Below are 25,943 nucleotides of genomic sequence, written 5' to 3'. Positions count from 1 at the left end.
ACAGAGGGCTTATGGTTTACGGTCCCAGAACACGATCTCATTGAATGTACCTCAAGCCCGGACAGAGTTGTTTAAAAAGGCTTTTATGTTTGCTGCACCTTCTACTTGGAATGACCTACAGAAAACACTGAAACTACAGTGTCTAATTTCCTTAAATTATTTTAAAGGTTATGTTAAAACCATGGAACACGAGTCCATCCACACTTGCAAATGTTTTAATTAATGGCACTTTTATTTAATTGAAATGCACTTGAGTGGTCTTTGCCTCTTTCGTGTTTGTTTTGTGATTGTAAATTGTTTTTATATGTAACTAACTTGTTCTGCTATCTTGGCCAGGTCTCTCTTGAAAAAGAGATTTTATATCTCAATGAGACTAACCTGGCTAATTAAAGGTTAAATACAAATAAAAAAAAAAAATTATTATAACAGAAATGTGTGGATCAGAACATTGTTTTTTTTCCCTCTCCTATTAATCATCTTACAACCCTTCAGATTTATCTTGTGACTGTGTGGAGGTGCCCGACGCCAAGGTCAGTTGTTGATTGGACTTTTCCCTCGAAAGCTTTCCGATGGATTCATTTAAATAACTGTTCAAATCCCAAAAAGATTAGATTATTCAATATTTCACTAAGAGTCAACAATTATGGAAATGTCCAAAATATTAAAAAGAAATTTGTGGATCAGAACTTTTTTTTTCTTCTTTTTTTCCTCTCCTATAAATCATCCTACAATCCCTGAGATTTATCTAGTGACTCTTGGGGATGGGAACAACGGGAGTAAACTACCCAAACGTCACTACTTGCATATTGATTCATCGGAGTACTTCTTCCACCACTGACATCTTAAAGTACTGTTTTTTTGGGGGCCTTGAAAGAAGATGGATGCTGTAATTCATGACGTCAGTGCAGTGTTAGTCAGTCCAGCTGGAACCACAAAGAGGTCGGCGAAAGGTCACGGGACACACTCAAACTGAAGCGTGCTGACTGCAGCTTTGTTTCAGTGTGAGGCTAAAACTGCCAAATAAAACTACACACCTAATAAGTTCTCTTTCAGCCTTAACTTCTGCATCTCTGCCTCTTCCTCTCTGGGGTCGCATATATCCTGTAACATTACAACTCTGGTTGGAATAGCCCTGTTTTCAGTGATTTACAGACTATTGGTATGAGCCGACTCGCTCACTTGCTCCTTGTCTCACTTTCTGGGCATGTCTCTCGCCCTCTGCGTGTGTCTCCGTGTCTCTCTCTCTGGGGTCTCATAGAAGCTGATGCATGACCAGTACAGTTGGCAAAGCTCTGTTTTCAATGAATTTATAGCCTACTCTTCTTCACACACTATTTTCTCCCTCTCTCTGTATCTCTGTCTCTCTCTCTCTCTCTCTCTCTCTCTCTTACCTCTCTTTAACGCTCTCTCACACTCTGTCGCGGGCCATGTATAAATGTTTGCATGGCGCCCGCTCGGTATCCATCTTTCAATTTGTAGTCCGCCTGATGCCCTGCCTCTCTCTGCCATGGGCCATACATACATACATACATACATGATGACTTCAGTTACAATGGACCTGTTTTAAATTAATTCAATGTGTGACCTCAACAGTGGCCGGGTTGGATCAGCGGGTAGAGCAGGTGCACATATACTTAGAGGTTTATGCCTCGACGCAGAGGTCCAGGGTTCGAGTCCGACCTGTGACGATTTCCTGCATGTCTTCTCCCCTTTCTCACCTAGCTGTCCTGTCAATTAGAGGCGGAAAAGCCCCAAAAAATAACCTTTAAAAAAGTTATTTCGGACACATTGTTCGCAGCAAGGAACGCTAGGGAAACTCTCTTTCACAAGGCGAAACACCATGGCACACAACAATTTGTAACACTAATCATTTACTAATTCGCTCATTTACAAAATCACACCGCCGAACGGCATGTTTCTTATATTCTACTTACTCCTGACAGTAGACTAAGCCACTGTAAACCTCTAATAAGGTCCAAAAAGGAAATACTGTGATATATCATGAAACTGTCAGAATCCTAAAAAAATACAGTAAAGTACAGATGCACATTTTTGGTCATACAAACCAGCACAAATTTTTATGGTACTTATCCTTCATAACTTTGGGGGGAAAAAAAGTCTTTAGAGAGTGTACTTTTTACTGAGATTGCACAGGTTTCGGTAATGGCAGTGGTAATTGGTTGTACCTCATTCCTACTGCATTACTGTCCAACCCACAATTACACGAAAGAAAGTAATAAACCTCCTCCTCCCCCCACTGATGATTCACTCTGCGGGTTAAAAATACCCTTTATAAAACATAGCTGTGAGATTACATTTTGAGCTCCCGAATATCTCCAAAAACCTCCAGGAATCTGGTCCGACACCTTCCCGAAACCACATAGTCTGTTTATCTGTGATATATGAACAGTGGTACCGGTGGAGCAGAGATCTGCTCTGTGCGTTTGACTTCAGGAATTTTCACATTACACACTGTTAAGCTGGGAGGAGAAGAAAGCTCAGACGAATGCGTGTGAACGTGTCGGGATTCTCACTGGTTCTCCTAAGCAAAGTTCATCACTCACACATCTGTGATCACTTGATCACATGCTGACGTAACCAGATCACATGCTCCACTGTGGTTGGACTAATTTCTCTGAACGCGTGGGCTCTTACAAACCCCTTTCAGGTAAACTCAAAACTGAAATAAAAAGTTTGAATATTGTTTTGTTTTCTCAGTTCCTAAAAAGGCATTATGGAGAAACCAAAGTTTACATTCAAAATCAACAAGATACACCCACTTCTCTCTCGCTAACACACTCCTAATGTTTTCATTTCACTTGCTTTCTGTGTGTGTGTGTGTGTGTGTGTGTGTGTGTGTGTGTGTGTGTGTGTGTGTGTGTGTGTGTGTGTGTGTGTGTGTGTGTGTGTGTACCTGCTGGACGTCTTGCTGGAACACACACAGCTGCAGTCTCTGGTGCAGTCGGACCTTTCGATGCTGCCAAATATTCTCCAGACGCCGCTGATGGTGGAGAACCTCGTGAACCACATCCAGGATGCAGTGAACCTGCGAAAAATAACACAAATGTTAGCTAGACAGTGACATTTTGAACTCATTTTATTCCATTTATATCCAATATAAAAAAAAAAAAGCTGCCTCTCTTTTGTTATTGGCTAGCAGAAGAAGCCTCAACTCCCCACAGAGGAACACAACGGCACTCACCGCTTTGGAGTAATTGGCAGAGGCTGTCAGCGAATCAGAGTTGCCGGGACTCAGAGGCCTCTGGAGGACATCCAATAGGGCTTTACCGTCCTGACTCACCTGAGAACACAGACAGGTCACGGAAAGATTAGACGCAACAGGTAGATGGAGATAGAAAAACAGGAATACGGATGCAAAGAGTAAACCTTAACCTTTAAATGGACTGTTTTTATATAGTGCTTTTCTAGTCTTAACGACTACTCAAAGCGCTTTAACATAGTACAGCAACCATTCACCAATCACACACATTCATACACTGTGGCCGAGGCTGCCATACAAGGTGCCACCTGCTCATCGGATAAACACTCACACACATTTACATTCCGATGCACAGCATCGGGGGCAACTCAGGGTTTAGTGTCTTGCCCAAGGACACTTCAACATGGGACTGCAGGGCCAGGGATCAAACCACCAACCTTCAGATTGGCAGGAGACCACTCTACCACTGAGCCACAGCCACCCCTTTAAAAGGTTTTCAGTTAAAGCATCTTCTGCTTCTCCTCTGCTCAGTGTTGAGCTTCTCTCCTCTCCGACACAAATATATACTTTCCAAATCAGCGTTTCACTGCTTACTGCTAATTGCTAAATCATACATGGAAACACGCCACTGAAACCTCTGCGGCACACACAAGCAGTGACCCTGGTTTCCTTTCTGCAAGAAGTGATCCCTGTGTGTCTTTTTATGTCGCCTTGTATTTCTTTCTTTTTTTATCTCGTCTTCACGCCTTTATGTCTTAGGTAAAGCACTTTGACTTGCCTGCTGTTGAAAGGTTCTGTACAAATTAGGGCTGCGCGATATGAGGGAAATACGCGATAACGATATTACTTGCGATAACTAAACAGCATTTTGTATTTTTGCGGCTTTCAGGATTCAAATTGCTTGTTGAATTAAAAACAAATGAAAGGAAATCATTTCCAACATTCTTTGATTGAACACATTGAACATTGAAGTGAATATAAAAGGCACCACTAAAAAAAGAATGACAGTTACATTATAAAGTGCAGTTTTCTACTGATATTTTCTTTCAACAGAGGCCCTGACACACCAACCCGACGGCTGAAAAGGCAGTCGGACTGATCAGTCGGCTCCCCGAGGTCCAAAATGTGCCTCGGAACACACTGAAGCGACGGCGTCTTGAGCATACGTTCTGCGTGTGCGCATTACAAAAAATGAAAACCGGAAATGACGAACGCGTCACGTGAGTCTGGCTTCTCCAGCTGACCGATAACGGCGGCTTGTTCGAAATACGGTCTCGTATTTTACGAAAAACAGTTCACTGAAACGTGTTTCTGAAAACATTTTAAGCGAGAAATACGCCGTGCAGTTGCTGAACCTGTCTTCATTTCACATCGACAAAGGTCAGTTTAAAAGATTTTCGTCCGATTTTGAGAGGCGTTCGTCACTCATCCCGCTCGCCATTTCCGGGTTAGCGCTCCACCAATCAGATTGGTCAATGAGTCCGACTGCCCGCCCTCTGACCCAGCAAGTCAGGTCGGCCAAAATGAAGGCCGACGGCCCCTCAGACGGACGACGGCACGGAACAAACCGAACAGACTCGAGTCACCGACCTCGCCAGACTGTCCGACGGCCGATTATCGGGTTGGTGTGTCAGGGCCATAACACAAAGAATCTCTGATACCCCTTTTCCACCAAGGCAGAGCTGGTGCTGATTCAGAGCCAGTTCTTTGTTTTTCGACCACCAAAGCACCAACTCCAAACCAGTAAAAGTGGTTCTTAAGTAGCACCAAATTATTGCTGGGCCAGAAGTAACAACCGCTTACGTCAGCGGCTGGGGGCGGGGTTACCGTGACCAACGAGACGAACAGAAACTTGTGACTGCCATTTTTGAACCAGCAGATAAACACCATGGACGTGATTAAACAACAACCACCAGCAGTGGTCAGAGGAGGAAACAAGCTGCTTTCTTGCACTATAAAGGCGAGCCGCGCGAACACGTTGGATCCGCCGAGTTTGGATGCCGATGGAGGTCCGCCAAGCCATGAACATCAATAGCAAAGCAACGTCCGCCATTGTTGATGGTGTGTTTGTGTTTGGCGCCGCCGCGCTAACGTTGCTGGGAAAGATGAGACGTATACAGTGACGTAAGACCTGTGGAAAAGCAAACCGGTTCTTTGGAGGCTCGTCAGTCGAACCAACTCCGAACCAGCACTAGCTCTGAACCAGCACCTGGTTCTTGTCGGTGGAAAAGGGGTATGAGTGGGTTTATTAAAATAAAATATAAAATATAAATATATATATATATATATATATATATATATATATACAGTACAGGCCAAAAGTTTGGACACACCTTCTCATTCAATGTGTTTCTTTATTTTCATGACTATTTACATTGTAGATTCTCACCGAAGGCATCAAAACTATGAATGAACACATATGGAATTATGTACTTAACAAAAAAGTGTGAAATAACTGAAAACATGTCTTATATTTTAGATTCTTCAAAGTAGCCACCCTTTGCTTTTTTGATAACTCTGCAAACCCTTGGTGTTCTCTCAATGAGCTTCATGAGGTAGTCACCTGAAATGGTTTTCACTTCACAGGTGTGCTTTGTCAGGGTTAATTAGTGGAATTTTTTCCCTTATTAATAAAAAAGCAAAAGGGTGGCTACTTTGAAGAATCTAAAATATAAGACATGTTTTCAGTTATTTCACACTTTTTTGTTAAGTACATAATTCCACGTGTTCATTCATAGTTTTGATGCCTTCAGTGAGAATTTACAATGTAAATAGTCATGAAAATAAAAAGGAAATGCATTGAATGAGAAGGTCTGTCCAAACTTTTGGCCTGTACTGTATATATATATATATATATATATATATATATATATATATATATATGCTGTGCATCCCTAGTACAAATAAACCTGCCTGTTTATCAGGGAAGCTCATTAAAAACAAAACCATAATGAACCTTTCAAAATACTGTTTAGAGTGATAGTTATTTCAGTTGTTGTGGGCTGGTTTAAGCATCGTGCTGGTCCATGTTTATGGGCATTTTAAAGAAATATGTCTGACGTCTAATCAACTAATTGTTTCAGCACTGCTGCTTTTACTTGAGAAGGAGCCTTTGCAGGAAGATTTCTGGCTCCTGAGCTGTTCAACCGCAGGTCTGCCACTTACAAAGAAATGGAAATTTACATAATGAGATGCACAAGGAAAACATGCAAAGCAGTATTTTCTTAACACGGTTAGCTGTGATGATGATTCCAAACCTAGGCCTAATGCATGCTGTTGCCTTGATCAGGAGGTAGAACACCAAACTGCATGATGGGGTTTGTTTCTTTTGAACCAGTGATGAAACAAACGCTCTGCAAAGATTACAGACCCTGTTTCTGCCTCCCCTTAACGCAACCGAGCAAAGAGCAGCTTCAGCACACGCCGCTACACACACACACATGCGCACACACGCCTGGCAGAGACACCTGCAGCTCCATCTTCTCTGCTTTTAAGCATTCAAAAGATGTTTGTAGACACAGAACAGAGAACGTGATGTTATAAGTTAACTTAAGGCCTTTTTAGGGTTCTGCGGAGGCTCCACGCAGAGCTTTCGCCGTAGCCTACGCAAGTGGCCTGATGTTTATACTTGTGCGCTGGTGTGTGCGTCGAGCCGGCATGTGTGTGCGTGGGGAGTGTGTGGTAGAGCGAGGGAGAAGTGAGACAGTGACGGCGATTAGCTTCGGAGCGAGTAGCGACTCTAGAGTCACAGGGAGAGGAACAAAGTGTCTCCCCTGTGCTTTCTGACCACGGTGGGAAATCTGGAGCAGGAGAAGTTCACCCTCTCCTTGATTTCATGTCGTTTATGGAGAAGGAGAAACAGGAAATGAGCCGGGGGGGAAATGCGACGCTACGAAGTCACGGCCGAGAGACGTGCATCGCCACGACGTGTAGTTAACATATTTCGAGAGGTGCACGTCAGGCTACAGCGTAGGGTCCGGCGTGATTTGCCACACAACCACAAAAAGGCCTTTAAAGGGAACCCTGTCAACACTGTAACATACTGTCACCTCATTAAAGAAATGCATCAAGTCGAGAGAGCACGTGTTAAAAACTAGAGATGTTCCGATACCAGTATCGGGAAAAGCCTTCGATATGGCCTGAAATGCTGGTGCCGGTATCAGAAAGTACTGAACTTTATGCACCGATCCGACCCTCCTCCGCAGCGCTGTGGAGGAAGGTCTGGCAACACGAGACTATGTGGTTAGCTGTGCTGTTGGTTTACCTCCGTGTAAGCCTGGGTCACCTGCTCGTACAGGCTCTGGTGGCGGTGGATGGCGATTTCCAGCTCCTGCATCTCGGACGGTAACCCCCCCTCACTGCAGACTTTACACCAGGCCTCCACCTCCGACAGGAACTGAGGAAGCAAACACGGACACACATTTATTGTCCTATACATTTTAGTTCAGTTTTATTTCACAATGTTATGTTTCTGCCTTTACCGATAGTAGAACATTGTAGTAATGTATGATACATGTAGAGGTTATGCATTAATGAGCTTGGGTCCTTGGTAGAACACTAAAATTCAATTTTGGGTCACAAGATTTAAAAAAAACACTTTAAGAACCTAAGCAATAAACCTTTTTGATTGATTGATTTGATTTTTTATGTTTTCTTCAAGGTTTTCCTCTGGTGCCATCCTTACATTTAATCCCCTATACATACATACATATATATATATATATATATACACACATACACCATGTTAAAATTTCTGCCGCCACAATATCAGAAATAGGGCCGACGCACATCAGGGTTTCCGCTATGTACACCGTGCACCGCCTCTCCTTCAGTTGTTTATGAAAAGTCATAAAGTCGTAATTACACGACTCTCCAGCGCCGTGTGCTCTACTGAACTCAAGCGAACTGTCATCCGCTCTCTCTCCCCCTTTAGGGTGAGCAACTGGAACAGTGACAGGATGTCATCACTCGGGAAGTCATGGCAGGGCGAGTACACTTGTCACTCAATCTTAGGCAAAGTGACAAACACAAACATGAAATCCGCACTCACGCGGCTCCCGTGAGATATGAAAGCTACAGCTCATTGGAAAATAGCGTTGTGGACACTGAATTTGATGAATTTACTGTTTATCAGACCCCAGATGAGACAAGAAGCTAACGTTAGCGAACGCTGCGGTGACGGTCCCTCTGCCTTTGATTCCCCACTGCAGGAGACACTGTATATACAGTATATATATATATATTAGTATAAATGACTGTTAGTGTTAGTTTTGAGGTAATTTACTAACAGAGTTAATGCGGCTGCAAAAATGAAGACAGCCTTTACCTCTCTCTCTTTAAATCTCTGTCGTTTTCACGTTTCATGTTCGTTCACTCTGTAGTCTTGCCAATTTTCTTTCGCGTTTGTCTCTTTCCCCATCTTGTGTTTCATCTTTCATCCTGACTCGTTTTTGTTTCTCTGTTTTTCATCAGGCTCTTTTCTAAATCTCAGCCGATCCCTGCTCTTCTCCCACCACCCTCTCTCTCTCTCTCTCCATCTCTATCGCTCTCCCTCTTTCGGTCTTTCATCTCCAGCTCTCTCAAAATGTGTTGTAGCTAATGTCAAGGGCCCAGCAGGAATCAAACAAGTCCCATCTGTTGCCATGTCAACCTTCCAAGAATCAGCAGTAGAGCAGTTTGATCTATTAAATATAATCAGATGCTGAAAATGTCCCATTTACATTTTACATTCTGGACATGTGTCTGCAGCAGAGAGATTCCTAGATTAGATAGATGCCAAATCAGCGACCGAGCACAAGCAGTCTCACAGCTTATCCACTAATGGCAGAGAAGTGAAGAGGAAGTCCTTACATCAGTTTAGGAGGAGAGGGTAGTTACATTTTTCCCACAAACATGTCCGACATGTTTCCACTTAGTCCTGGGATTGCTCCGGTGACGCCGGAAATTCGGCCGGATATCAATTATTTTTGGACTATCCTCTTTCTTTGTGTTGTAATTTTAAAGTCCGGACGATTTCTGAGGACTATGGTTAACTGCTCCTCAGATCTCTGCAGGGGAAATCCAGACAGCTAGCTAGACTATCTGTCCAATCTGAGTTTTCTGTTGCACAACTAAAACAACTTTTGAACGTACACATGTTCTACCAAAACAAGTTCCTTCCCGAGGCTATTTTGCAGAGGCAGCGCGGCTTTTCCCGGTGCTTAGCACCGGCCAAGACGATTGGGATTGGATAATAGAAACGCCGATAAACCAGAGCACGTTTTTCTCCCATCCCGGAATATTGTGTGGACTCACCAGACCCTGCTCCGCAGTGCTGTGGTGGACGGTCCAGTAATGCAAGACTAGTTTCCACCTAATACTAGCTGGGTACAGATTTGTTCAGTAGAAAAGCTTTGCTCAAAGACGTTTGGGTAGACTTTTTTCTATTGATCTCACCTGTTCAGCCTTCTGGTGAAAGACAGACGACATGGCGAGGATGGTGGAGCGCTCGTCAAGTGCAGCAGCGAAACTTTTCCAGTCCTGATCCAGCTGACTCGAGATCTGTTTTATCTGTGTGGAGGCGTAGTGACCGGCCTCTGCCAGGCGGCTCGCCACCGACATGATTCTGTTGATATTTACATAGGCATTCTGGGGAAAAGAAAGAAAAACATGCTGATCCTGTTGGTACTACTGTCATTGGTACAACATTTCACACAGACTACTGTGTGTAAAAACTCAACTAAATGAACAGTGCTGTTAGCTAGTTGTTTCTATAAAACTCTTTTATAAAACTTACATTTTTTTCGTCACAACACAATCCAGCAGTTAGTTTCTATTTAATTTAGAAGTTCAAATATGTAAGAATAGATCAATAATGTCTTACAATTTATTGTATGTTTCCTTTGCTGTACTAGTGTTTTTGCTAAATCTTACAGATTTCTTCTCATTGACCATCAAAGCAGCTTTATTAAGTTAAAGGGATAGTTTGAATAACACTAAGTAACTAACCGATCGAGGCAGCGGTAGACCAGCAACTCCCGTGTTCTGCGAGGTAAAATTACTGTTTTTGTCAAAGGAGTCTGGTGGCTTCAGCTCCCTGTCAGAAATGGCTGTCTGACGGCAAGGTAAACAGTGACAATATTCTAAATATAGCTTACACCTAAACTGATATAGATTTTTTTAGGGGTCTAAAATACATTTAGCCGCTGCCCACGTCCACAGCAGGACATTGCTTAGCTTCCGTGTCGGTACTCCTGTCTGCTTCTCCAAACAACATAAGCTAATTGAACTACATCGCTATATTCTGAGTGTAGTTAACACTTTGGGCAGATGAACAGGTTAGCTCGCACAGAGCGTGGCTGTGTGTTAATCTAATAGTAACCGCTTCTTATCTCTGCTGTAAGCATACCTGTCAAGTTTTGGATTTGAAAATAAGGGAAATTTTCAGACGCCCACCGCGAGCAGTCCCACCACCCCAACCAAGCTCCAGTATCCCTTACATTTTAAGACAGGTGTACAAGAAAGCTAAAATCACCACTTGATGCAGAATGCTGAAAACATTTACAATTTATAACATTGCTTGTCTTTACATTTACATTTTATTTTCATTCCACACATTCTTTTCATTTCATATTGCTTTTCTTTTACAGTTTTTCTTTTCATTTCACATAACTTTTCTTTACTCTTTTAGTGAGTTATTGTACAAATTTGTTGAGACTTTGCATTCTTTAAGATTGTTTTGGAAGGAGTGTATTTGTGGGCGGGGCCAGAGCGGTTAATTTTTTCTTTCATGAGAGTAGAGTGCAAACAGTTCTGTTGTCTAACGTCATCCTATTCTCTGTAACAATCTTTCGTACCATGCTAAACACCCTTTCTGAACTTGCATTGCTATGGGGAATGCATAGTAAAGCCTTCATAAGTTTTGGCAGCGCACCGTCTCTGTCGTAGCGTCCATCATCCGTCTGTTTTTTTTTTCTTTTTTTTCCCTGCGTTGTCACCATAGACAGTATATAAGGTTGTCACTCATCATCTGACCTCACACACTAACCTTGCGTCAACTGCCACCTACAGTACCTGTAGTAGGCATAGATATATGCTGTAGTAGGCTACTGCCTACTGTAGGTTATCACGAGGCTAGTGACAGAGCTCAGTTTGGGAATGTTTTTTGTTGTTTTTTTTACTCAGCTCGGGCCCGGGCTATTATTATTTTTTAATAACGCAAGTTAAAATACGGGAGATTTACGGGAAAATACTAATACGGGAGGACGGTGGGAAAGAAGGGTAAAATACGTGACTTTCCCGGCCAAAACGGGATACTTGACAGGTATGGCTGTGATCTACAGTGACGTTAGTGTGAGAATTATGGCTTTGATGACATTAGCTACCATGGAGTTCATGGCGAAGTGGTTGTGTTGAGTCTGCAGCTCCACAGCATGTTGGTATCCTCGGCCAATCTCAGTGTGGCTCTGCAAGAACACTTCTTTGTTGTGGCTGATCCAGTCAAACATCTGCACGCGTGCACACACACACACACACACACACACACACACACACACACACACACACACACACACACACACACAACAACAACATTAACAACATTGCAAACTATGAAACACATTCATTTCTTGTATCGCACTGGAACTGAGTAGCATCAGGAACAAATAGAAAACATATGCCATGAGAGCACATGTGAGAGACCATTTGATCAATTTACAAGGATATCTTAAACTCAAACGATGTTTGACAGTGTTATAGCTTTCTGTGTTGCTTTGGAAAAGCTAGTAACTGGACCTTGAGGTTAAATTTCTATGTCAGCTTACTGTTTCCAAGATCAAGAATGAACTTAAAACACTGAGGAATTTCCTCAGCGTGTGGAGAAGAAAAGATTCTATTAATTGATCTAACTTGTGTCATTACCAGACACAAATACTGACAGTTGGCGACTCCTAAAACCATATTTTATTCTTTGACATAAGCCTTTGCGCGATGTATTTGAAGTTGATTGTACTGAAGTTCATAACATCTAGCATTTTTATTTAAGCAGCTGCCCCGATTGATCTTGTGTATCTAAAATAAAGTCGGGTGAGTAAAACCATAGTGAAACGTTGCCATGGCTGAGAGAAACTGCGGCCAAAATGACATAAACAGGCTGTAAAAAAAGAAAGAATATTCCTTTTTGAAACCATGAAAGTCATTTTTGTTGTCTTCATCTAAGAGGCCAGGACAACCTTCACGCTTGCTTCTCCATCTCAATCAATCTCTGCAGACAGATGGGAGGCCGGGTTGTGGCGCCGAGTGGTTACCATGGTTACCACATCATTCCACGGCACGAACGCCTCGTCAGGTCTGACTGGCTCCCTGGCTCCGCTCCGAGCGCCGAGTGTTTCCCACAGTGTAAACGCGTCCACATACCCCCGCGGTTCCTCAGCGTGATAACAGATAACACTGATGTGGACAAAACGGTTTTTCTTTTTTCTCTCTGTTTGCTTTACTGTAAATATTTACCGCTCCCGCATGTGGATTTCTGTTTGGAATGACACACTGTGTCAGCTGACGCCCGTCTATGTTTGTGTTTGTGTGTGTGTGTGTGTGTGTGTGTGTGTGTTATGCGTGCATGTGAGAGTACAAGCTGCACTCCCATCAACAACGCTTAGGGTTCTACCAAACACATGCAGCTCTGTGAGCAAGAGGCAGGGCTACGGGTGTTGACATGGTTGAAGCCATTTTGGATCCATCGGCTCATTTTTAAAACTATAAGCTTATTCCCCAGAATATATTGGTATTTATTCGGTGTGCAGATATCAGCAACCGGCCAGTGTGCAGTATTTCTTTTAGCCGAGGAGTGGTGTTTACTAAAAATAAAAGCATTCCTGAGGTTGCAATTACCTGTATTACCTTAAATACTGACCCCTTCACATCAGAATGTGATCTTTCTATATATAGCATTTTGGAATGAAAGTGAAATAGTTTTGCGTGTTGGTGTAAACAGGCTGGTATGATAATTATGAATGGAATCCAAGCTTTCAGTCACAACCGCAGCTAATCCCTTAACTGGTGTAGGCGAAACAATGCTGGCTGATTTTCCACTGGATTAGTTGCTAACTGTGTTCCTCTGTTTCGACAAACAGGCTGTGAGAAGGACAGAGAGTGAAAAATACTGTATGAAACTATCCACAAGGATGGAAAACTGGACAGGTAAAGATGAACATAAAGAATTCAATTAAATATGAGGATATTATGTTATTTTGGTTGAGAAATTGTTAGCAAATATTATGCTCTCAACCTTTTTTTTAACCTCTTAACTTATTTTTAGGTTCCACTTTCTCAGGATGATAAGAAGAGTCAGTAAACAGAATGGCTGATCCAACTTTATCACGCTAGTTGCGTTTTCTCGATACCGCGCAGCCACTTGTGATCATTTCTGCTCATTTATTGATCAGGTTCAAGTATGACCAGGCCCCCACATACAGCGCTCAGCCCTTCTGCGGATTTCCCCCCATTGGCCAACATTGTAAAAGAGCTCTTTTACAATGCTGGCCAATGGGGGGAAATCCATAATTTATGGGAGAAACATTAGTGCGCATAATCAGTGGTCACATGTCACGGAAGTAAAGCCAGAAGCTTAGAAACATTTTTTTTGGCGGATGCGCCACTGAGCAATGAACGGGGCTCCAACCATTAACGTTGCATCCGGGTCTTACAAAATATCCGTGGGCATGACTCACCTTCTCGGCGTCCTGTTCGAACAGGCGGAGCTGGAAGCACTGATCCAGCTTCAGCTTCCTGACATGCCACATCTGATGGAGATGCTGCCTTGTGGAGTGGAGCTTATCCAGCAGACTGGCCACCTGGCAAAAAGCAAGAATTAAGAATTGTTAGATGATCTTTTTTTATGATGTCTTGGAGCGAAGTTCAACTGGTTTGATTGTTTTCTTTAAAAAATTTTTTTAAAAAGCACAGAAACATGACGCAGTTCATGGTAAGTCTAACTGTCCCAAAATACAACATCTAGTCTATATTTTGCAGGAAATCCCAGTGTGTAATGCTTCATGCCAATTTTCCTGCTCAAATTGTAACACGTTTAATGTGTTCAGATGCATTTTTGCATCAGTTAACATCACCAGTTGGCAGCCATTGATGTAGTTTGGTATGCACTCTAACCACCACAAAATTCTGTTTTGCTAATCTAATTTAACAAACAAACAAAAACAGTGACAGATTTGTGTTGCTGTTTGTTTTTATATTTCATCATGTCTATCCTTTGATATCCCCGACAGAGTTATGCTTATTTGCAGTCCATTGAAATGCACCAGTGGGTCGTGTTAGGGTTTTCCCGGACATACCTCTCAATTGTCAATCCTTCACCTGTAGACATTCATCTGAATAATTCATATAAATGCATTTTTCTGTTTTTGTAATGTTTTATGCAAACAACCTGTGCAATGAAACTTGCTGAGCTCTTTCACAGCTTTTCCTGTGGAGTCCCTCGGCTAATGAGCTGGCATGCAGCGAAGACTTCTCAATAGCCCTAATGAGGGACGCTAATGAGCTGTGGGCCTTGACCATCATGCATTTGGGATAGTGTGCTTTAGTGTTCACAATGATGAAATATGCAGAATGTTGGTTTTGTAGGAGCATCACTTAGTGAAATCCTCAAGATTTGTCTTCATAATTAGTAAAAGTGACTGTTCTATCCTCTCTGCTTACATTGTGTTTGGTATTTACTGCCAGATTTCCTAAAGGGTGAAAAAGGGGGTAAAATCTCAGTTTTTCTTCACAATATTCTAGCAGTCAAATGACTGTATGAAAGTCTACGTGTGAATGTAAACAGCAAGTAGCCCTGGGCTTGTTTGGAGTCTCTTTTCCCCTACTGTATCGTGGATAAAATATGAATTTTCAAGAGATGATATTGATTTAGAGTCACATCAGCTGGCTATATTCCCATATTGAGTGAATTTACCTTGGGCACTAAGCTCTGGAAGTCAGCAGAGCCTGAGATGCAGTTCCTCCCTGAAAAACCATCACTAGATCGAATACACTGCAGCAACCTCTGGCCATCCCGATCCAACTCCTCCACTGGGGCCTTCAGCACCTACATGAGAGTACAAAAATGACTTTAGTGCCTTAACATGATTCAAATATGTAATGATGAGAGAACAATGATGTTTAACCTATGTGTTTAACTAGAGCTATAACAATTCCACATGTTGCTGTACAAATAATTGTCCCAGAAATAATTGGGAGTAACAATATAATTGTCTCTTTCAGTCAAATAAAAACATTTTTTATATTTATTCATTACTTTTTCAAACAAATTAAGGTTTTGAACATAGACAGTCAAATTAATGGACAAAGCGACGCTGTAGACTTGCAACGTAAACCAGTGAAGTCTATTAGAAGCACTTTTCTGGTGATGGGTGAGCGTTACTGCGCAGCCTCCAACTGAGAGAGACGACGTAGATGTGACGTGAGCAACCTGTCTGAAAGTTATAAGTCTTCTGGTAGCTGTGCCAAGAGAAATCTCAATCATTCCCAATCTTGCAGAGACAGAAAGCGTAGGTATATGTTGGGAAATAACATAGGCACAGGCTAATTATTGCTAACTAAAATGCTAGTTAACATTAGTAATTAAACTTAAACAGCTAATGTAAGTTGAAACTGCCTGCGAGCTTCTCCTGTACTATATGGTAATTTCTCTACCGTGCGACAGAAAGTCTCGTGAGATACAAGGTAATGGAGCCTTTTATACATTGCCGTGTTTCTTTAGAAATAAACACTGGACAAATAGTCTTTGTCAAAGAGTCTTTAAACGCTTCAGATGTAAAGTTATTTGCTGTCAGTGGAATGCTAACGGCGGGTGATGGCTTATTAGCATCAAAATGGCTCCATAGTAGGTACACTTTGCGGAGGCTGGCTTAGCCCCTTGGTTTCGAAATGATACATCTTTTGGTTATATCACTTTGGTTATTCTCTGGCTTGAGGCAGCTACAGCCCAGGATGTTTGGAGTTGCTATGGGAACAAGTGACAGCTGCTGCTAACATAGATTTAACTCAACAGTCTTACCAATAATCACTTATATAATTACAATTTGGCATATCTAAACAAAATCAACAGTCTTACAACTTAGGACCTTAGCTAATGTTAGCAATTATTCGTGGTTAAATAAAGAAACCGCAATTAGGTAAACAAAATAGGCCTATGTTTAACACAGAGGTCAGCTAGCTTCAGCCCAGCTAATGTAAATGCCATTCCTTTAGATGTCTACAGTTTGTATCAGACTGTTCTGACAGTAGCTCGCTCACTTTTTTCTTCAGCTGTGTGTGCTCATCTATCAACCGACGAGATCCCTCCACATCTGCAGGAAACTCCTTTTTGGACTGAAGCTCCTGCAACACACAGTACAACTTTTTCATATTGGGATGTATCCTTTAATCTTTTTAAACCTTCCATCCATCCATCCATCCATCCATCCATCCTTTAATTAACCATCCATCCCTTGATTGACTATCCATCCATCCCTTGATTGACCATCCATCCATCCATCTATCCATCCATCCATCCCTTGATTGACCATCCATCAATCCATCCATCCCTTGATTGACCATCCATCCATCCATCTCTTGATTGACCATCCATCCATCCATCCCTTGATTGACCATTCATTCATCTGTCCATTTATCTGTCCATCCCGCACCTGCAGGTCTTCCAGTCTGGACAGCAGGTGAACAGCGTTGGACATGAAGTCCTCCAGAGAGACTCTCATCTCCATCCACTCCTCGTGGTTGTAGTCCAGAGAGCCTTCAAAGTCATCCGTCAGCTGGGAGGGATCCACCAGTTTGGCCAGACCTTCAACTGACACCATGCTGGTCTGTTACACACAAACAGAAATTCAGGAGAAATATCCAAATGCATGGTTTTTAGCAGAGACGGATCGTCCAGGTTAATCCCATTTGTTTATAGTGACACCATGCAGGTCTGATGATGTTTCATCTTAAATTGGTGTTCATACCAAAATATGTTATTGTGTGTAGATAGTACATTCTCTCTCTTTCTCTAATAACTCTTTTATCTGCTAAACTGAAGTCATGGACACATGGACAGGGGGGGGGGGTAGTGCACTGTACTGTATTTGTGTTGGGAAATATGTTTTACTTTGTTTAACCTGCAAAAGAGAACATCTTAACTTACTAGAACCAAACAATGTTGGTGAGGTGGTTAGTGGAACCATCTATCTTTAATCAAAGTATTTAACCAGAAATAACATATCTCCTCGCTAGTTTTCTACAAGACAAGAACAACGTGAATAAATAGCATGTATGAAATCAGAATATAAATTATTTTAAAGATTGTCAGGAATTTGTCTTTTAAAAACAAAAGATGTAATGTTACATGGGAGATGTTAACTGGTGGTAAACTTAACCAAACAAGCGTGAGACGTTATAGAACGACAGCTGTTAACGTTGAACGTACTGTGATTTCTTTTATGTTCACTGCCTGCTTCAGCAAACAATCCTTTCACAGTGACGATCAATGTTGAGCTTGAATGCTGTGCAATCTGAAATGAGACTAAGGTACTGTATGTTGGGGAGAAACAAGGAAGCCCACTGACCTCAAAGGAGAACTTCGCACTGCCGAAGTTCGTCTTCTGTTTCTGCCAGAAGTTGTCCGGTTTGATGATGAGCGCCACACAGATCTCCGCCGGGAAAAACTCCTGCAGTGTCTTCAGCAGAGGCTTGATCAGCTCCCACTTAGAACCACGCATGTCAATGATGACGGTGAAACCACGTTTACATACATCCTCACTGATAAGAGAGACAGAATGGACAGATAGGGGGGAGAGGAGAGGGACCACAGAGAAGGGCAATAGAGAGTTTCAGAAGAACTTGTAGAATAGCTTGAAGGTCCTAAAATGAATTCATGTTGCGTAATCCTTGCCAGACTGTTACATCAGAGTAACTACTAAAAGAAACTTTCAGTGAACCAGTCTCAGCAGTGGTCTGTACTGATCTACAAGGAAGCAGTAGAGGCCATGAGCTTGCAGTCAGCAACTTATTTCCTTTTATAGTATGCCTTTTGACAAACAAAATTTTAAGTATTTCTTGACAGGAGCACTGGTTTCCTGAAGTCTCTACTGTTTCTAGTCTTTGTGCTAAACTAAGTTAAAGGGGAACTATGACGTTTGACTAATGCCGTTTTTTTTAGCTCAATTTACCTTAACTGAACAGCTTCGGAGTCAATGGAATGGTTATATGACTTTTTTTCGGGTTGAATGGTGGTCGTCTCGCTTCCCCCTAGCGCCTGTGAGGAGAAACACCACCCTTGCAACTTTTGGCCGGCGAGCTGTCATGGCTGAGCCGGCGAAAAAGAACCAGAAAGCTAGGAAAGCATTGTCGGAGGAACAGAGTAAGAGGAAATGACAGACTGACCGAGCGAGCTTTTACACAGTGTTGCCAAATATCTATTCCGAAGCTGTAGGGGGAGCTCTATAGAGAAACCTGCGAACAAAAAGCGAAAACAGCGAAGAAATTGCCCCAACTGCATAGTGCCCCTTTACCTGTCTGCTTGCTCTAGTCTTATACATACAGGACAGATATGAGCGGTCCATATCTTCTCTCTGCAAGATACATGTGTAGCCTATTTTACAAAATGTGAAACTTCTTTTAACACTAGATGCAAAATGCAAATGCTCCACATTATTTACATCACCTTGGCAAATTAATTCAGTAATAATTTTGTTCACATTTGGTACAATCAGATATATATTGGTACCCTGAAAGCAAGGAAAACCAATCACTAAGTTAACATGCACATAATATTCTTTTTTTTGCCCTTATTCCAAAAAAGATGATATTCCGACTAAGCTGTTTACATGGCTAATGAAAGTGAATATTTGCATGTGGCCGTGCAAAATAAGATTTTTCAAAGTTGGTCGTTGTCGGTGGAGGAATTGTTGGACCGTGCGAAAACCAGCGTCCCCCTTTCATTCCTTCAACCAGCTTCTTGAAAGCGATGTGTGCGCATATCCAAAAACCTGTTGATATCCAAGTCTTTGATAATGTTTAAAAGTAGCTGTGTTTCTCCTTGTTAGTGGGTCTGCAGCCTTGCAAACTGTTGGCTGGTTGATTTGTGTACAGCAACCATAGCAACGCACAGAGCTGGCCATAAGCGGTAAACAGACAAGAGGCCGTAAACTGCGGTTGAAAACCCCGATTGAGACGCATATTCTGAATGCGCTGTATACATGTCTAAAGAATGCCTCTAAAACCCAAATAATACCGGAATATCCCACATGTTAATTGGAAAATGCTATATTCGGAAAAAGGCCTTATTCGGAATATCCAACAGAATATGCTGTTTACTTGAACTGTATCAAATTCTGAATATTGTCGTATTCAGAATAATAGTGGAATATTGGTGTGCATGTAAACGTACTCATTGATATACATATTTTCAGATTTGTTGTGGGCCATATACACATGTATATGGCCCACAACAGATCTGTGAAGACACCAGAATGCTTTCCAGATGGTGATTTGGCTGTGCTTGTTGCATGTTCATTTATGTATACATTGGTTTGTATAAAGTGTATGCAGCATATATAAGTGTCTACAAATACTATGTAAACAAAATTGGATAAAGGGGAAATGTTTAGCCTGGTTGACACTAGACCCTTCTCAGTTGTAACTGAGAGTGGGTCTGGGCAAGCTTCATTAACAGCCCATTTCCAAAGGGGTGTCACCAATGGACGCTGCTCAAATGCCTCTGGGTGCAATTGGATAGTCCTTCAACCAATCAGACCAACGATCCAGGTGACGCAGCAGCGACAGCGGCATCAACGGGTTGCTGCGCTTCGGAGGCCGTCATGTTGAATGTAAACAAAAGCTGCTTCGCATCCGCTGCATCATCGCATCGCAGCTGCCCGCGGTTGTGCTTGGTGGCCGGTTTGGAACAATAGGAAATGGGATTGAATCTTGGGCAGATTGACGGGCAGAGCAAACTAATTTCCGGAACTTAGGGGCCGAGTCTAGAAATTAATCAATTAGAGAAATTCAGCTATTGCCATTAACTGCAGATGTTGCGAACTGGAAGGAATAATTGCTAAACATGTGCCGGAACCTGTGCTGATATTTGGGTTGCAGCTAATAGCTGCAGGCGGAAAAAACCAACCAAAAAAAAAAAAAAATAAAAAAAAAAAAAAAAGCACTACAATAGTTGCCTGTGAAGACATCCATAACACGTCACCAGGAAACAGCTGACGTTTAGCAGGCTGAACAGCAGGAGAGGAAGCGTGATAGATCAAATGGTAAACAGCCTGGGCTTGGTAGGCCGCATTTCTGTTCCAAGCCAGGTAAATGTTTTACATGCACATCGGCATCTGAATGCAGTTTCAAGCGCAGACTAGATTGAAAACTCTCCCTGTCGTTGCATTTAAGGACACTCTGATAATTTAAGTCAGCTAATGAAAAGCCAGATCTTACATTTCTTACACAGGTACATATTACTCACTGGTCTGTGACTGATTATCAATCAGTTTTCTCTAGACCAGCACATCCCTTGTAACATTCTCCGACTGTGATGAGGTGCAGCAGGAATAAATGGACTCGAAGTGACAGACTCGCTGCTGTCGGCTGCAAACACTGCAGCTTTCATGCTGATGCAAATCAAACGCTGCTCTCAGCCTGCTGCTGTGACGGCGGAGAAAGCAACGCTTGATTTCCACAGTGTGGACCGCACTGAAGCACTCCACATGCACTCCACCCTGCACCTCTTCCTCCTACCAAGTCTGGTTCACTAAACCTTATTGTCCTGACTAATAAGGGTAATAAAAAGGTTAACAAAGTTAGCACTGACAATAGATAACTGTAAATATAAAAACTTCTAATAATAAACTTTAACTATATAGCACCTATCATACAGAGATTGTAGCTCAAAGTGCTTTACAACAAAGTGAAGTGCAGTGGTGGAATGTAACTAAGTACATTGACTCAAGTACTCTACTTGAGTGCAAATGTTGAGGTTCTTGAACTTTACCTGTGTCTTTTCTTTTCATGCCACTTTCTACTTCTACTCCACTAGATCTCAGAGGGGGGGACAACATGCAGCAAAAAGGCCAGGGGTTGGACTCAAACCCCGGCCACTGTGGCAAGCACTGAGCCTTAGTATATGGGGGCGCACGCTCAACCACATGAGCTACCAGGGCGCCCCAATATAATGAAATGTAATCTAAAATAAAGAATACACATGCTACTAAGATAAGATCAGATAAGATAAAATTAAGATAGACTTCATTAATCCCACACTGGTGACAATTCCATTGTTACAGCAGCTACAAAAAAGGATTGTGTACTTGTATGTGTTTGTGTTTGTTTGTGTTTGATGGGAATGTGTGTACCTGGGAACAGTAGACAGGTAGGTTACCAGTCTCCTCAGATCTTCCTGTTTTATTCGGTCGTGGTTACTCCTGGCAGGAAATGTCAGGATTGGTCCGCCTCTTTTATCTCGCCCACCTGTGCATGGACACATACGAATGAGAAGCGGGATGCTTAATGTTGCCACATATGCAGTGTTAAAAAGGTATTCCTATTTGTATTAATACATAGCAGGCTAGTAGTAATAGTAGTAGTAGCAGCAGCCGCATTAAATTAAAATGAAAAATACAACAGAGATCACAAAATCGATAAAGTAACCATCAAAGAACTTTAATTACCCAGCAGACGGCAGTCTACACTACAACCACTCCGTCACTCCATTATCAGCAAGCGGACAGTATCAGTGTTAATCTGCACGTTACTTTACACTAATAGCTTTAATATCTCTGTATCTGTAACATAACTCCCATCACAGCTACTCCCGCCAGTAAACACACTTTCCAAAGGCTCCGAGAGCCACCCGAAATACAAACTCCCGCTCTCCCTCTCTGTGATAAATTACATGTGTAGAGATGTTTTGGTTAGATTAATGTAAGAAACACAAACCGCACTGTTTATGAAACTGCTACTCAGTCGTGGAAAAAATCGGTTTGTGTGTGTTATTGTGTGTGTTATTGTGTGTGTGTGTGTGTGTGTGTGTGTGTGTGTGTGTGTGTGAGAGAGAGAGAGATTTGGGAGGGAGCATGCTGTTGTATTCTAAGGAGGAATCTTGATGACAGATTGTTGTTAGCACTATGTCTTTTACATTTCTCTCTCTCTCTCTCTCTCTCTCTCTCTCTCTCTCTCTCTCTCTCTCTCTCTCTCTCTAGGTCTTTCTGCCGTTTTCTCTTTCTAATTCAGAGTAACTTTTTCACTGGTACATATACAAGACAGGCAAGACAGAATCAGTACTACAACAAAAACAGTACTTAAGTCTTGCACTATGGTACTAGCACTGAGTTTATGAGAAGATTCCAATACTGTATGAGCCTGCAGTGCAACCTACCAAGGTATCTATATTTGACAAACATTTATAAAACATTCTTGGTGTACAATTCACATTGAGCATCAAAGGTTCACATGGTTTGATTCATCAGAAACTTATTGAAGTGAATATCAATGTTTTCTGTCGTTTAAACATTTTCACCAGCGCTGCAACTAACAATTATTTCCCTTATTTTCTCGATTAATCTTTTTTTGTATATAAAATATCAAAAACGAAACATTTAATGAATTACATTTACCAAAAGTTCAAGTTGATGTCTTCAAAACCCCAAAAAAGATCAGTTCATCAGACAATGGAAAGCAGCAAACCTTTACAATTAAGAAGCTGGAACTCTTCTTAATTACATTTTACAAAATGTTTACTATTAAATGCCTTAGGCCGGTTACACACTGGCTGCGTGGCGTGAGCATGTCAGCTGTGTGGCATGTCCGTTTTTATTTCGGCTCCCATGTTAACAGGTTAGAGCTCACACACTGCCTGCTGGAGCCGCGCCGAAAACGTGTGCCTGCTAGAAATAGAACCAACGCCTATTTTTAACGCTACACTCAAGCGTTCCAGGCAAAATAGAATAGGAAAAGATGTTTATATGTCATTTAGACACAAATACATATTAATGAATGACATGTTGATGTTTGAAAGTATCTAGGTTTTGATATAAAGGCAGATATAAATATAATAAAAAAATAAATAAAAAAATCGATTTTGTAATTTTGCACCTGTCAGAATCAGAATCAGAATCAGAATCAGAAAAGCTTTATTGCCAAGTATGTTTACACACACAAGGGATGTGTCGTGGTATCGTAGGTGCAGGTCACATTAAAGCATTAAAGCAACATGCACAAACACACCGAGTCGCCATATGCGGCGCCATCTCAACTCTCTCCTAACTCTCGCAACAGATACAGCATGACATTGGGAGAGGAGAGGGAAATAAAAAAGCGGCTCTCAGACTATCCTCATAAAGATAAGAACAGTGTGGGAACAGGAAAAAACACCTCAGCACATAAGCACATAAGCACACACACAGCACTGTCAATACACAACGAAATATTCTGTAGCCTATTTTGCCGTCAATACTGCCGACATTGTCTTTGCTGTAATCAAATCAGTATATATTTATGTTTAACATGGTATTTCATTTTATCAATGGGAAGACAAGGGGAGACAAGGCTAGCAGCCGCAGCGCCGCGTCAGACACGTTTCTGGTGTGTAAAGACATAGAGAAATCCACGCAGCTCACACGCAACAGAAACGCCACGCTCACGCCACGCAGGCTGTATGTAACCGGCCTTACGGTGCAACTTTGCTACCACATAGTATGGGTTTTCATGGGTTTACTCAGTTCCTAGTGACAAGGCGAGGCCAGACCCTGGACCTGAGCAGCGCCGGGTCCATTTTGGACTCAGTCCGGTCTATATCAACGACGTTTCATTCCCGGGATTGTTCAGGTGGACACACCAATCCCACAGGATGGCCTTCATTTCGGCCGGATGTCCATCACCTTCCTCTTTCTTTGTGTTGTCACTTTAAACTCCGGTTGATTTCTGAGGACTATGGTGAACTTCTCCTCAGATCTCTGCAGGGTAAATCCAGACAGCTAGCTAGACTATCTGTCCAATCTGAGTTTTCTGTTGCACGACTTAAACAACTTTTGAACGTACACGTTCCACCAAAACAGGTTCCTTCCCGAGGCTATTTTGCAGAGGCGCCATCGTACTAATCGCGTATCTTTTTTGAAAATATTTAAAACACATCAGATTCAGCTAGGTTTTTCCCCCCAAGTCTGTTTCAGATGTAGTCCAACATTTATTGGACTCATGAAGTCCTCGACCACAGAGCTGGGTATACAGAGTGAAGCAAGTTTATGTATATGTTCATGTCCCTTTTTTTTTCCGTGATCTGTGCTTTGGGTTTTTCTCTATACACAGCCACTGTTAAAAGTACATTTTTAATATTTTATAGGGGCAATGTTTTGGTTGCTCAACCTCCGAGGCTGCATGTGAAGTTACTTCTTGTTTGTTCAGAATCAAAATGCATCACGCGGCTGAGTGTGCTCATGTGTCTCCTTTCTCTGCTTGTTTTGGCACGCAGTGATCTGCAGCGGCTGCCGGAGGGGAGAAGTTCACATCAGTCATGTTCAGGGTGCGAAGGGCCTGTGATGATTTTCCCTGCCCGTTTCCTGTCTCAGGAGGTGTGCGAGTCTGGGTCCACACCAATGATCTGTTCTGCAGTCCTGAAGGTTTAAAGGCTGACACAGTGCTATTGAGTACGATGAGTGGGATCACTGTGGATGGCTCCTCCTGAAGTCCGATGTCAAATTCACAGTTTCGAGTGTGTTCAGCTCCAAGTTGTTGTAACTACACGCATAGGCGTAATTTACAGGGGGGGGGATTGGGGGGGTTACAACCCCAGCTATAATCCAAACTGACCAGTGCATCCCCCCCAAAATATCTAATAATAATGTACACCAATAATTGATGCAGAAAAGGCACAAATTGTTGCAGAACAATTCAATTCAACCAGAAAGTTTGACATGCTCAAAATTTCAATTTTGCTCAAAAGGACCTTGAGGAGTTTGACAGAGTGGGTAACAGACATGCAGGAAGGGGGGGGGGGGGCAATGACAGGTATAGAGATCTGGGCATGTATTCAAAAAACATCTCAAGGCTAAAATAGAGCTGGGCAATATATCGATATCGTGAATGAGACTAGATATCGTCTTCGATTTTGGATATTTTTAATTTTCTGAACTTACCAGACTGTTGTAACTGTTGTATTATTTGCCTTTGCCCGCTTAGTCGTTATATCCACATTACTGATGATTATTTATCAAAAATCTCATTGTGTAAATATTTTGTGAAAGCACCAATAGTCAACACTACAATATCGTTGCTGTATCGATATCGAGGTATTTGGTCAAAAATATCGTCATATTTGATTTTCTCCATATCGCCCAGCCCTAGGCTAAAAGTAGCTCATACCTGGCAGAGTTAGAAGAAACTCCTGAAGATAATGGCTGTGTCAGTCCTAGATTTTTGGTCTAAAAGTAATTCACAAGACTAGGCCTGTGATAGTTATTACATAATTGTCAAATCGCAGTTTTTCTTTACATAATCGCTGTTTCTTTGTTTAACCGCAATGAATTGCTAACATTAGCCAAGGTCCTAAAGGGTATGACTGTTCAATTGTTGATTTTCTTTAGATATGCCAAATTGTTATTTTACAATTGATTATTGGCCGGACTGTCGATGCTAGCAGCAGCTGTCACTTGTTGCCACTTGTAGCAACTCCAAATATCCTGGGCTGTAGCTGACTCAAGCCAGAGAA

The 25,943-nt window shown here is 42.0% G+C and overlaps 1 protein-coding gene across 3 annotated transcripts in view; it reads right to left on the bottom strand.

Moving 5' to 3' along the window:
• The window catches only part of kalrna (kalirin RhoGEF kinase a), a 189,886-nt gene that overhangs the window by 115,554 nt on the left and 48,389 nt on the right, over positions 1–25,943 (bottom strand). For all 3 annotated transcript variants that reach the window (XM_039818007.1, XM_039818008.1, XM_039818009.1), the window contains exons 3-13: positions 21,595–21,709; positions 17,812–18,004; positions 16,897–17,070; positions 16,505–16,588; positions 15,162–15,293; positions 13,927–14,049; positions 11,584–11,706; positions 9,656–9,847; positions 7,485–7,616; positions 3,203–3,301; positions 2,915–3,046 (exon numbers count right to left, since the gene is read on the bottom strand). In XM_039818007.1, the coding sequence (XP_039673941.1) occupies positions 2,915–3,046; positions 3,203–3,301; positions 7,485–7,616; positions 9,656–9,847; positions 11,584–11,706; positions 13,927–14,049; positions 15,162–15,293; positions 16,505–16,588; positions 16,897–17,070; positions 17,812–18,004; positions 21,595–21,709 (1,499 nt within the window). The remainder of the gene's footprint in view (positions 1–2,914; positions 3,047–3,202; positions 3,302–7,484; positions 7,617–9,655; positions 9,848–11,583; positions 11,707–13,926; positions 14,050–15,161; positions 15,294–16,504; positions 16,589–16,896; positions 17,071–17,811; positions 18,005–21,594; positions 21,710–25,943) is intronic.

This window comes from Perca fluviatilis, chromosome 12 (genome assembly GCF_010015445.1).
Source record: "Perca fluviatilis chromosome 12, GENO_Pfluv_1.0, whole genome shotgun sequence".
NCBI lineage: Eukaryota > Metazoa > Chordata > Actinopteri > Perciformes > Percidae > Perca > Perca fluviatilis.
The sequence above is the reverse complement of the archived record's forward strand: the minus strand, read 5'-3'. Positions and strand labels throughout refer to the sequence as shown.